Below are 14021 nucleotides of genomic sequence, written 5' to 3' on the forward strand. Positions count from 1 at the left end.
ACTGTAGATTTATTCATTCATTTATGTATTTTTGAGATAGAGTCTCACTCTGCTGCCCAAGCTGGAATATAAAGGTGAGATCTTTGCTCACTGCAAACCTCTGCCTCGCAGGTTCAAGTAATTCTCCCACCTCAGCCTCTCAAGTAGCTGGGATTACAGCTGTGTGCCACCATGCCTGGCTAATTTTTCTATTTTTTTTAGTAGAGATGAGGTTTCACTATGTTGGCCAGGCTGGTCTTGAACTCCTGGGTTCAAGTGATGCTCCTCCCTCAACCTCCAAAAGTGCTAGGATTATAGGTGTGAGCCACCACACCCAGCCCCAACTGTATATTTAAAGAGACTCATCAGTTAGAGAGATACTCATCTGCCACCTAGGGAGCTGACCTAAGAATCGCTGTAGCCACATGCAGAACATGAGCTTGAAACTCTAGGCTCAGCTGCAGCCTTTGAAGTGATGAAGTCAATGTTGAAGTCTAGACCAGTGATGAATAAGGTAGCTGTAAGCATGAATAGTTCCTAACCCACTGCTGGGTTTGTGTCCTCCTCCAAATAGGCGCTCCTTGTTTGCTTCCTGTGGTTGCTGTAACAAATGATCCCAAACTGGGAGGCTTCAAACAACAGAAGTTGATTCTCTCCTACTACTGGAGTTGTCTGAAATCAAAGTGTTGGTAGGGCCACATTTCCTACTGACGCTCTGAGAATCCATTCCTTATGTCTTTCAGCTGCCAGCATTCCTTGGCTTGTGGTCGCATCACTCCAATCTTTGCTTGAACCCAGGAGGCAGAGGTTGCAGTAAGCCGAGATTGCACCATTACACTAAAAAAAAAAAAGAAAGAAAGAAAAGTATTAGAGATTGACACAAACAGGAGGAGGAGGTTTTATTTTACTGGAAAAATTATGGGAGAATTTTGTGATAAAGAGCTTAGAAGGTTTTGTAAAATAAACACCTTTATAAACAACAAGAATGTTTTTAATAACATGCAATTTCAAATTTTAAGAATAATTTTAAAATTGGGCTATCCTGCTCTATAAATGAAACAATCTGAGGACTTACTCCATAGAATACTTAATAAATGGTGAGACTTGGCAGCCACCACCTTAACCAACTACTCAAACTCACAATGAGAACTACAGCACAACCTGACTTTCTGGCCTCTTGATGTACTGTAATATGAAAAACACATAATCAGCCAGGCAAGGTGGCTCATGCCTGTAATCCCAGCACTTTGGGAGGCCAAAGTGGTGGATCACTTGAGGTCATGAGTTCGAGACCAGCCTGGCCAACATGGTAAAACCCCATCTCTACTAAAATACTAAAAATACAAAATTACAAAAATTAGCCAGGCATGGTGGTGTGTACCTATAATCCCAACTGCTCGAGAGGCTGAGGCAAAAAAGTAGCCTGAAACTGGGAGGCAGAGGTTGTAGTGAGCCAAGATCTCACCACTGCACTTCAGCCTAGGCAACAGAGTGAGACTCTATCTCAAAAAAAAAAAAAAAAAAGGAGAGAGAAAAGAAAAACACATAATCATCTGTCAAATATTCTTGCAAAAACATGTTTAAATTGAATCAGATCAAGCCTCTAAGCCTACCTTCCAGTTTACAGAAAATACAGGGGCTAAAGGAACAAGCTAAATGACACGAAGAGGAATCAGATATATTTACAATGACGGACATTCATTGCATGAAACAATTGTTCTTCCAAAAGGCATTGTCATTGGAAAACAAAAGGTACACGGACCATTCTAGACTAAAGGAGATGGACTACAGAGACTAAATCAGTGGCAATACAGAAAAGCAGATTGGCCTTTGTTAAACAAACTGACAAAATTATAAATGTCATTCTTGGGATAATAGAGAACTTTAGAGTCTACATGTTATTATGATGTGGGAATGGTTTTCAAGGAGATTATTCTAAACTTAGGAAATACATGCTAAAGTATTTAGGGGCAAAGATGTTCAAATACATATATTTTGGCCAGGGTCGGTGGCTTGTGCCTATAGTCCCAGCACTTTGGGAGGCCAAGGCAGGAGGATTACTTGAACTGAAGAGTTTGATATCAGCCTAGCTAACATGGTGAAACCCCATCTCTACTAAAAATACAAAAGGTAGCCAGGTGTAGTGGTACACATCTATAATTCCAGCTACTTGGGAGGCTGGGGCACCAGGAGCACTCGAGCCTGGGAGGCAGAGGTGGCAGTGAGCTGAGATCCCACTATTGCACTCTAGCCTAGGTGACAGAGCAAAACTGTTTCAGAACAAAAGAGAACTACATACATACATATAGAAATATTATGATATTATATATATATATTTCCAAATGATACAGAAATGAATATCACTGAAATAAATATGGCTAAACAATTGTTGAATCTAGGTTGAGCATGCAGGTGTTCATTATATTAATCCTTTAGCTTTTCTGAATATTTCCAAAAGTTTATAACAAAAGTTTGGAGAAAAGAACAACTGTGGTTTTCAAGGCCTTCATTTCAGTGACAATTTGGGTTAAATTGTAAGCAATTTTTATGTGAACATTGTATGAGAAACACATCGTGCTCTATTTTGATTATTTGATCTCAGTATATATCACCATTGAGCATATTTGCATGAAGTACTGAAAATGAATTTATTATAACCACGAAATCCCGATATAATAAGAATATAGACACACTAAGCCTGTTACTGAATCGATTTTTCAGCTATTGTAAGAATTTGTCTCTTCCTAAGAAAAGCATTCACACACATGTTGCTACTTCAGATTTCAGTGACATAAAGTATCTCCTGGAAAATCATACATTACTAATTTAGTCAAAATTTAGTGACACCCTACTATGTGTCAAGGCCTGTGTTGGCCTCAGGGAGACATCGGTACATGAAATGAGGCCTCTGTCATTGGGAACCCACAGGCCACAGACACTCACATGCCTAAGGACAGCCATGCCCTCACCCATGGAAAAGGACATAGTTCTCTGAAGATTTTGCTTGCATGCAACCTAAAAAATTATGCATTGCGCATCTTCATTTCTTGATGAATACAATTTCATATTTTATGTTTAAATGGGGGCAAAGAATGTAATTCCAGTTTAAAAATTGAGATTTTAAAATAAAATTGTTTCATCACTCTTTTTTTAAAGTCATAGTGTAGTAGCTTTACAATGTGTTGGCTAACTTCCACATCTGAGGTCTTTGTGTATGGTTTCTGCTACCTGTTGCGTGCTAGTTCTTATGTTCAACGTGTGTTTGTGTGTACTGTATATATTTATATGTGTATACACACACACACACACACACACATACACATTTGTCACAGAATCTCCACAAATAAATTTACAGGGACAATGAGTAGCACACAGGTACATTCTTCCACAGAGAATTTGTGTTTGCTTTTGCCAGGTGCTCAGGGGGTCTCAGTAGTCTAAGAATATTTTAAACTAAATTCACTGCCTCAGATTACTTGGTCACTAGGGTATGAATTTAGGGTACAGTCCATGCCAGGGCTGATTCACAGGTACAAATTTTCAGGAACTTAAAAAATAAGGCTGAGCTAAGTTTCCTGGAAGTCTCCAGGAGAAGTCAGATTCACTTTGGTTCACCATTCCCCTGAGACAGCAGCTGTGTGGGCCTTGGGCGAGGCTCCTGGTAGAAGGTCTCTTAACAGAGGCCCCACCTTGAGCAGGCTCTGGGCTTTGACAGTCATCCTTCTTGCTGCTACAAACTGTCAAATAGAAGTTCAAGTTTGCTTGGTTCAGCAAAACAAAAGCCATCTTCATGTTTCATTTACTTTTTGGTATTCTGTCTTGTCCTTAGATTTTGGCCTGGTAGGCCAGGCATGGTGGCTCATGTCTGTAATCCCGGCACTTTGGGGAGGCCGAGGTGGACAGATCAGTTGAGGTCAGGAGTTTGAGACCAGCCTGGCCAACATGGTGAAACCCTGTCTCCAAAAAAAAAAAAAAAAATGCAAAAACTAGCCAGGCATGGTGGAATATGCCTGTAATCCCAGCTACTCAGGAGGCTGAGGCAGGAGAATTGCTTGAACCCGGGAGGTGGAGGTTGCAGTGAGCCAAGATCACATCACTCCAGCCTGGGTGGCAGAGTGAGGAAGACTCCATCTCAAAAAGCAAAAACAAAACAAAACAAAAAAAAGTTTTTGTCAGCCCTTCAGTGCTTTTAAGAATGTTTTCTATATTTTATATAGAATTTTCAGCTCTTGGTCTAAATAACCCAGTCTGCTAGTCTTGGAAACGGAGTGAACATCACCACTTTTCTCAATACTTTAAATGAGAGCTTCTTTTAACCTGGGAATCATGCATGGAGTTCAAGGCATCTACAACCACCCCCTTCCCCAAAATTGTATGCAATGTTTTGTGTTTAAGCAATTTTTTCTGGGAACAAAATCCATAGATTTTATCAAATTGCAAAAGGTGCCAATGACCGAGACACCATCAAATTTGGTAACTATTGCTTTAGCGTTCTAGCAGTACTTAACTTTTCATGAAAAAATGACTTTAGAATAATTTCAAACTCAAAGAAAATCTGCAAGTAGAGTGCAAGTCAATCTCCACAGTGTCCTCACCCAGATTCACCAATGTTAACTCCTCCCTGACGCCACACACAATTAGTCTTTTTTTGAATCATCTGGGAACAAGCTTCAGACCTGAATCCACATTACTTCTAAATTCTACAGTGGGTATTTCCTCAGACAAGGATCTTCCAAATCGAGAAGTTAACATTGCTACAAAACCATTCACAGAATCTATTTAAATTTCAATTTTTTCAACTGTCCCAAGAATATATTTTTTAGGCTGGGCACAGTGGCTCATATCTGTAATCCCAGCACTTTGGGAGGCCAAGCAGGGAGGATCATGAGGTTAGGAGACTGAGACCATCCCGGCTAACATGGTGAAACCTGGTCTCTACTAAAAATACAAAAAATTAGCTGGGCGTGGTGGTATGTGCTTGTAGTCCCAGCTGCTTGGGAGGCTGAGGCAGGAGAATCATTTGAACCTGGGAGGCAGAGGTTGCAGTGAGCCAAGATGGTGCCATTGCACTCCAGCCTGGGCAACACAGCGAGACTCCCTCTCAAAAAACAAAAAGAATATATTTTTAAAAAATTTCTGGACCAGGCGCAGTGGCTAATGCCTGTAATCCCAGTTCTTTGGGAGGCCAAGGCAGGTGTATCAAGAGGTCAGGAGTTCAAGACCAACCTGGCCAAGATGGTGAAACCCCGTCTCTACCAAAACCCCGTCTCTATTAAAAATAATAAATTAGCTGGGCGTGGTGGCAGGCACCTACAATCCCAGCTACCCAGGAGGCCGAGGCAGATAATTGCTTGAACCTGGGAGGCAAAGGTTGCTGTCAGCTGAGATCATGCCACTGTACTCCAGCCTGGGCAACAGAGTGAGATTCCATCTCAAAAAAAAAAAAAAAAAAAATCTGGTCCAGTATCCCATGCAGATACATATACTGCATTTAGTTGTCATGTCTCTTTGGTCTCCTCCAATCTGGAACAGTCCCTTGGTCTTTGTCTAATCATGTCCTTAGCAGTTCGAAAAAATACAGGCGTTACATTCTGTAGGATGACCCCCAACTGAAGCCATCCTCATAACCAGAGGATGGTTTGAAGTTTCCTCATAACCAGACTCAGGAATGCTTTCTTGGCATAATTTGCTTTTCTCATTACATTGATCCACTCCATCACTGGTGATGTTAAACACCAAGTCATGTTGATGTCTTCATTGTAAAGTTACTATTTTTTCTTTTGTAACCTTTGGAAAATATTCCAACAACATGCCAAAATTCTGTTCCTCATCAAAATGTCACTCCACTGTGATGGTTGGCCAATGATCTTCTATTTGTAACATTCCTTCCACATTGATTGGTTGGCATTATAATGCAAATGCACAGCTTTTCTTTCTCCCCATTTATTTATTTACATCAGTATGAGCTTGTGAATTCCTACTACATTCAATAAACTATAATGCTACCGTAAGTACTTTTGTAGTCAAGTTGTACATAATTTGGCCAACTGGAGCCCCTTTGAGCTGGGTTCTGTGTCCATGTAGCACATGCCTATCAGACTTTGAACACTCCTTAACTTCTGGCACAAGATGTTCCAGGCTCATCTCGTTGTTTTTCTACTCTACCCCTAAAATCTGTCATGTCTTCAAGGAGTGCTGGTTCCTCCTAGTGGAGCATGGGATTAGAAACCAAAATATGTATAATCAGTGTGCTCAGCTACTGGGTTATCATTGCATATGGATCCTCTCATAGGATGACACCAGGAAATAGGTTTATTTCCTAGTACAGATACGTAAAATATACTATGTGTATACACATATATAAATATATATAGAGATACATACACATCCAGATATATTTCTATAGTTATTTATATTTTAAAAAGTGAGTTCATAATGATACGTACATTTCCAATCAATCAACACCTCAGGGTTTTCTAGCCTTCCTCCTCTCCATGTTTGCATTTTCTCCAACAGGGAAAAACATGGCCATCAGTCGTCTCAATATGTTTACTTACTTGCTCAATGTAATCAATTGTCTGTTCATACCAGTCTTCTCTCTGCCACCTGCATGCCCTCTTTTCAGTCCCCAGGTTCTTGCCCCATCACTATTGGGTCTCATGAGGGTAAGGTAAGAGAAACAGAAAAGAATGATGGAATGAAGGGAAGGTGAAAAAGAAAGAGAAAAAAGAAAGAGAACAGAAGGGGAAAAGCTTACTATTAAGATAACGCCATAAATTGCCTTTAGTAATCTGTTAATGTCAATAACATTAATATATGGTGATGTGTTTTACCTAATTACCATATCCATGCTTCTTCAGCAGCAATTCTGTAAATTCAAAGGTTCTATTTATTTTTATTTTTTATTTTTTTTAAGATGGCGTTTCACCATGATGGCCAGTCTGGTTTTGAACTCCTGACCTCAGGTGATCCACCCACCTCGGCCTCCCAAAGTGCTAGGAATACAGGCATGAGCCACCACGCCCAGCCAAAGGTTCTATTTATTTACATATTTATTTATTTAGAGATGGAGTCTCACTCTGTCACCCTGGCTGGAGTACAGTGGTCTGATCATAGCTCACTGAAATTCCAATCTCCTGGGCTTAAGAGAGACTCCTGCCTCAGACACCCAAAGTAGCTGGGATTATTGGTGCACACCTACACCGGGCCAAGTCACATGTTTTAATATAAACTCACTTCACAGTAAAAAAGTTGAGTTAAAAGGCAGTGTAAAGAGAGTAACTGCTAATGGCAAACCTGAGGTTTAAAACTGGGAGGCCTGGAGTCAGACAGTCCTGTCGCTTAATTCTGCTTCCTCTCCTGCTGTGTGTATGACTGAGGGCTAATTACTTATCAGCTGTGAGTCTGATTCCTTATCTGTAAAATGTGCATAATATTTACTTCACAGGATTGCTATGGATGTTCACTGGACGTCATAGGGAGTTTGGTTAGTTGTCATTGCTAGTTTGTTACAGTTAGTGCTCAAAAATTACACTGCGTCCTCCTACACTTCCCTTCTTACTCATTGCTTATTGCTGTATGGAAAGCCAGCATTACTAGACCACAGTATTCTCAGAGCACAGTAAACACACACACACACACACACACACACACACGCACACGCACACAAACACACACAGGCTGGAATCGTAGGTATACTATGTCTTTAATAAAGCATCTTTCTTGGCCAGGCACAGTGGCTCACACCTGTAATTCCAGCACTTTGGAGGCCAAGGTAGGCGGATTGCTTGAGCCCGAGTTCAAGGCCAGCCTGGGCAACATGGTGAAACTCCATCTCTAACCCCCCCCCAAAAAAAAAACAAAAACAAAAACAAAAATTAGCTGAGTGTCATATGCTTGTAGTCCCAGCTACTTGCTACTTGGGAGGCTGAGCTGAGAGGATCACTTAAGCCAGGGAAGTGGAAGTTGCAATGAGCCAAGATCGTGCCACTGCACTCCAGCCTGGGTGAGTGTCTCAAAAAAAAGTGTTTTTCTTGATTAGACAATGAGAATTCTAATTCTAATGGACATCCACTGTTTTGTCCTCCCCCTTCTTGGGGGAAACGGTCTTTCTCGACTTCCATAAGGTAATGCCCATTGTTCTTACGTGAACATGGCAGTTACAAGAACATGACATTGTCCATGTTCTTAAAGATCCCAGATCTTTGACACAGTCATTTGATTCAGGGACAGGCAATTCACTGGACTAATGAACTATCCTTCCCTGAGAATTTTTAACTTGGGACTAGAGATCATCACCCTTACTTCGCCTGTCTGATGGTGAGGCAGAAGATGAAATGTTGGGAGCTATCAGTGGCCTTGTTTCCAGACATATGGAGGATGCTGGTCCAACAGCCTGAAGCCAGTGTGCAGAGAGGCAGAGCTGAGGCATGGGGGCAGAGACGCAGTCTCGTTCTAGTAGTCAGGACCATCAGACCTATCAGATGTTTTATAGCATAAGGGTGAAGGATTCTGAAAGAAAGACTGAGACTTGCTGGAGGAAGAACTAGTAGTGCTAAGAGCAGGTATGTGTCCCTCGGAGCCAGAACCAAATTAAGATTAATGGAATGTATTGGGGGGTGGAGAGAACTTTCCCTTCTTGCAGTCTCCCCCTTCTTGCCGTATGTCCATATCAACAGTACATTTGTCCCTTCTGCCTAACAGCTGAGGTCCTGTCAATGACAATCAAGAGAGGCATGACTGACTCATGTATTCAAAGGACTGTTGTGAGAACCAGTGCAGACACACAGTGAGGACTCAACAAACGTGTTTATTACTCACGTTTAATGCCTAAAGTCTGAATGCAAAAAGTTAGGGCAATTCCAGAAGGAATTACTATGCAGAAGGGCGAACTGGTTAAAAGGTTAACTTTCTTTGAGCATCACAAGGGAAGGTACCTAGAGACAAAAGGAAGGTTCTCTCCTACCCCACCCTCCCATACACGAACATTCTGTTAATCCTAACCTGGCTCCGGCTCCGAGGGTCACAGACCTGCCCTTAGCACTACCAGTACTTCCTCCAGCATGTCTCAGTCTTTCTTTCAGAATGCTTTGCCCTTATGCTATATAACATCTTATAGGTCTGATGGTCCTGATCTTTGGCCCTAGTCTCAGCAGGCCAACAAGTGCTCTGCTACAGGTCTTACAGGAGGGTGAGCTCTTGCTGGAACTGGATCAGATGGATAAGGGCTAGGGGGAAAAGCTGTCTTTAAATTTAGTTTCTTGAGAGGTAGTATATAAAAGCATATTTAGGCAGGGCGTAGCAGCACATGCCTGTAACCCCAGCATTTCAGGAGGCCAAGGCATGAGGGTTGCTTAAAGACAGGAGTTCAAAACCATACTGGTCAACATAGTGAGACTGTAGTGAGCCGTTATCGCGCCACTGCATTCCAGCCTGGGCAACAGAGTGAGAACCCGTCTAAAAAAAAAAAAAAGAAAGTCATAAGCAAACAACAACAAAAAATATATTTAAAGAATGGCTGTCTGCTTAATTCTCAGGGTCAGTCCTTGAAATCAGTGGTTACTACGTAGAATTTGATTTCTTTCCTGCCTTGAGTAACCTGAGTGACATCAGTAACATTAGTCAAGCACCGCTCTTTTTGAAGGGCTGTATTTCATTATTTTTATTTTAAACCTTACTCTGTTTGATGAAGATTGGGAGAGAGGTCCTCCCAATTCCTCTACTCACACAGAACAGCGGTTGCTAGCATTTTTTATTTGTGCTAGGTCATCTGCATATGGTTTAAACATTTTTTGAGGTTGGAAAGACTGCTCCCACTCAGCCAATTCTAACGCGGCGGCCCTTCTAATTTGTATTCTCCAAGTAATTCTTCATTTAGAGAAACAGTCAAGGATTACACTGAGGGAGGGTGGCGTGCTGACGGGCGCAGAGCTTGGTCTTTGATCACTCTTCCCTTAGCTCTGCCCAGGCAAGCGTCTCTAACTCAGGGTATTGGAACCGATCTCCCTTAGAGGAGGATTATGTTTCAAACCCCAGCCTCAGCGGTTTACTCAAATAGTTCTTCCAGCCAAAGAGACTTTGGCAGAAGTCTCCCTGGGAGTAATTTTGGTGAAGTCAGCGTTTTGCCTTATTCATCTCAGTGAGGCTTTAGTACTTCCTCAAAACGTGCACCACAACTGCCCGGGCACCAAACAAAAATGCTGATGCCTAGGCCCACTCTAGCCACTCGGCCTCGGCATCCCGGGGCGGGAGCAGGGGGCGCACTGTAACAGGCACCTCCCGGCCTTCCGAAGAGACCGGCGCAGGGACCATAGTCTCGCACGTCTGCCGGTGCGGGCGCCAAGCTCTCGCGCCCACCTCCCGCAGTTCTGCGTCTTCTTTGTCCCTCCAGAGGCTGCCATCAAAGCTCAGCTCTTAATTAGGTTTGGGCCTCGCGATCCCGCGCAGCCTCGGCGACTAGTCCAGCTGGCCCTGCACCCGCAGGGATTCACCGCGCCCCGCAGCAAGGGTTCCTCCCCGCATCCGCCGCCCGCAGTGCGTGCGCGTCGCAGCTGCCGGAAGTGACGCCGTCGGTCGTTGGGGCGCTCCCGCCTCTTCCGCCTCGGAGCCCCGCCCAGGCCTCGCCCCTCGGCGCTCCCGTCCCTCCCCCTCCCCTGTTGCTAGCTTTCTGTCAGCCTCTCTCCCTCTCCCTCTCCCCCTCTCCTTCCTCTCGCTTCCTCTCTCGCACCTGAGCGCAAGCACCTGCCCGGGCCCAGCTCCCTCTTCCTCCTCCCCTCCCTCTTTCCCCGCCCGGCCGCGGGAGCCTCTTGGCTGCGTCACCGCCGCCCCCCAAGACAAAATGGACACCGCCGAGGAAGGTAAGTCGGCGGCGCCGCCGCGCCCGAGCCCTTGTGTCGGCGCCCGGGTTCGTGCCGCGGCCGGGCCCGAGGCGCTCGAGGCGGGCAGCGGGATCGCGGCGGGGCGGGTGCCGGGGCCGTTTGCCCGTCCGCCCGTCCGCGGGGCCTCTGGGCCGGGGAGCGGAAGGTGACCCCTCGCGTGCCCCTCGCCGTTTCCCGCCCGCGCCGCCGAGGGGGGCGGGGACCCTGCCGGGCCGGGGCCGGGGCGTCGGGGCTGCTGCGGGCCGGCAGGCCCTCCCTCGCCCCAGCCGTAGCGCGCTGGCCCAGAGGACGGGGCCGCTGTCGCCACCGCTGGAGTCCGGGGGCGTTTTCCGCACCCTTCCCCCACTGGGTTCTGTCTTTCTTTACGTCCTGCTGCTGTCGCCCGCCAGGCCCTACCCCCTCGCCACAGAACTTCTTTGTTGACTTTGAAACTTCGCGAAAAATACCGCGCCAGGTGACGGCCGAGTGGCGTGAGCTGACCCTTGTTGAAAAGCCCGGTCCTCGGCTGGCCTGCTGCTCGAGAATCTGTTGACTGAACGGGGAGGGGAAGGCTCTTTTGTTTTGTTGTGATCCATTTGGTTTTAAATCCTTGACACCTATAAGCAGGGTTCTGTTTGTTTTGCGATTGCGTGTGTTTTGGATACGGTTACTTTGAACAAACTAACCCTTGTAAAATGTATACATAAGATATGACGTCCACACCTTATGTGTCTTGAAGCGCATTTTTTTTACCCACTGACGGTAGTAGATTATTTTTGACCAGCTGTGCTTTTAGATGTTTTTAAATGAGTGCTGAATTTATAGCGGAAATTAGTAAATGATTCTGGCATTTTTTATGTTCCAGTTATCAGTGTTATCAGTGCAAATGCTTTTCTACTTTAGGTATATTTATGGGGGGATAAGCGTCTTTCATCCTTACTGGTTGCTGTTTGGCGGTTTTCAGTGAAAATGAATTATCAAACGCAGTCATGGAGTGCAGTAATGAGCGAAAAAAGTTTGACATTATGTAATGAGTTGATTTTTTTTTTAAAAAGAAGTCTTACCTTTAATAAAAACCTCAACTATAATGACATGTGGCACTTGCTGTACATTCGCGTTTGATCTTTGTAAAAGGCCTGTGGAATAGGTAGGTATTATCTTTTATAGATGTGGAAATTTAGGCTTATTTTAATAGCATGTCGAAGGGTCACACAGGTAGTAAGAGACGGATTTGAACCTAGGCATTCTGATTGCAAACAGTTTCCCTTTCATTATACCACTGTGTATTTATTATATACACTGAGTGTAGCTAATCGCCACTAGAGATGCCTTTGGAAAAAAATAGTAAAGTGAAGCTGCTGAAGGTTGGGAATTACTACTTTGTTTTTGACAGGTGGTCCTTGCATGTAAATTTCCATCTACGTAGGTTTCACATCCTTTTAGATTCGAGTTTTAATGAATAAATCTAGGAAGGCATGTATTTATTTATCACATGACAGGTACGGACGTATTATATTCAATTCTTATTCTTTTGATCTGGGGATTGGTACTTGGATACTTTTATGGTGTGATAGTAATCGATGGTAATTCAGGAATTGCACTCGAAGTATGTATGGAATCAGGAAATAAATATTTTCATCATACTTCTAGTGCTTAAATATATTTTTTCCCTTGTAAAATTATAGTCAGGATAAGGTGTACATGACATTTATTGAACACTGTTTCCTATTAAAATAACTAATGTGCTGAAGACTAAACGTGTAGTATATGATTTCTTTAAAAAATGCAACTTAGGTTTTTAAAATCTGATTAGAAGTTTTTTTTGGTAGGAGATATTCAAAATATGGCAAACATAAAACAACATTAAAAAAAAATCACTATCACTTACTTTTGCAAACACCAATACTGTTGTGGTCCTCTGTGTTTTTTTTTGTTTGTTTTTGAGATGGAATCTTGCTCTGTTGCCCAGGCCGGAGTACAAGTGCCTCAATCTCTGCTCACTGAAACCTCAACCTCCTGGGTTCAAGTGATTCTCCTGTCTCAGCGTCCTGAGTAGCTGGTATTATAGGTGTGTTCCACCTGCGTGCCACCTAGCCCTGCTAATTTTTGTATTTTTAGTAGAGATGGGGTTTCACCATGTTGACCAGACTGGTCTCTCACTCCTGAACTCAGGTGACCCACCCGCATTGGCCTCCCAAAATGCTGGGATTATGGGTGTGAGCCACCACTCCTGGCCAGTTCTCTGTTCTTTAAAAACATATTTTAATATTCTGAGTAAAGAGATTAAGAATATTACAAAAACACCAGCCATGCATATAGTGTGTAAATCTTCCCTTCCTTTTAAAAACAGCATCTTGCTTGCCTCTGATGGTACCATATATGATAATCTAATGCTCAGAATATTGTGCATTTATAGTAATACTGAGTTCTGACTTGGCCGTTTCATCATAATTGTTTGCTAGACATTAAAGATCTCACTAAAGTGAGATCTTTTTTGAAGACGCTCACTAAAGTGTCTTCAGTATTAAATTAATTTTTGTAAAATCAACAGGTTTTTAATCTATTCTCATAATACAGGGATGGATGAATCATTCTTACTGTAGATATGTTATTTGTATGAGTGCAGATGTGTTAATGTCAACTGCTATCCATCCTCACATTTTTCAGCTTCAGAGTTGGAGACCTTAGACATTTGCCCTCCTCATTTTATGGGTTTAGGAGTCTGATTCTGCAGTGCACTGAAATTTCTCAGTTTCAGAGAAAAATCTACCCATTGCTCAAGGATACGCTTTCTTTTTTCTTTCTTTTTTTTTTTTTTTTTTTAAGGAAAAACAGTACAGTGTTAAGATGTTGTAAGTGTTGATGTGAAGTTCTCAAAGATAATATTAAACATTTTGCCATAGAATGCTCACATTTCAGCTCAGGGATACAAAGCTGAGGTTTTTTGTTTTTTTTTTTTCCTCCATTTTGCTAAATTACTAGTTATATTAGCAGAACATAATACAAAGTCTTGGTAATTTTTTTACAGGGTATCAAAGCAGTTGTCCTTTATGGTTTATGGAACCTACTCGTTTGAAAGGTGTGAAGCTAAAGAGTTTTGTGGTTGATCATGTTCCATATGCACTATGGCAAAACGTGAGGTAACTTAGATTTGGAAGAAATGAGTTAAAAGGGTAGAAAATTGTC

The 14021-nt window shown here is 43.0% G+C and overlaps 1 protein-coding gene across 1 annotated transcript in view; it reads left to right on the forward strand.

Moving 5' to 3' along the window:
- Window positions 1-10559: 10559 nt before the first annotated feature.
- MARCHF6 (membrane associated ring-CH-type finger 6) overlaps window positions 10560-14021 on the forward strand; it is a 78391-nt gene continuing 74929 nt past the window's right edge. The window contains exon 1 of the mRNA XM_017496942.2: window positions 10560-10835. Within this exon, the coding sequence (XP_017352431.1) occupies window positions 10817-10835 (19 nt within the window). The 5' untranslated portion in view covers window positions 10560-10816. The remainder of the gene's footprint in view (window positions 10836-14021) is intronic.

The sequence above is a fragment of the Cebus imitator genome, unplaced genomic scaffold, assembly GCF_001604975.1.
Source record: "Cebus imitator isolate Cc_AM_T3 unplaced genomic scaffold, Cebus_imitator-1.0 Scaffold226, whole genome shotgun sequence".
Taxonomy (NCBI): domain Eukaryota; kingdom Metazoa; phylum Chordata; class Mammalia; order Primates; family Cebidae; genus Cebus; species Cebus imitator.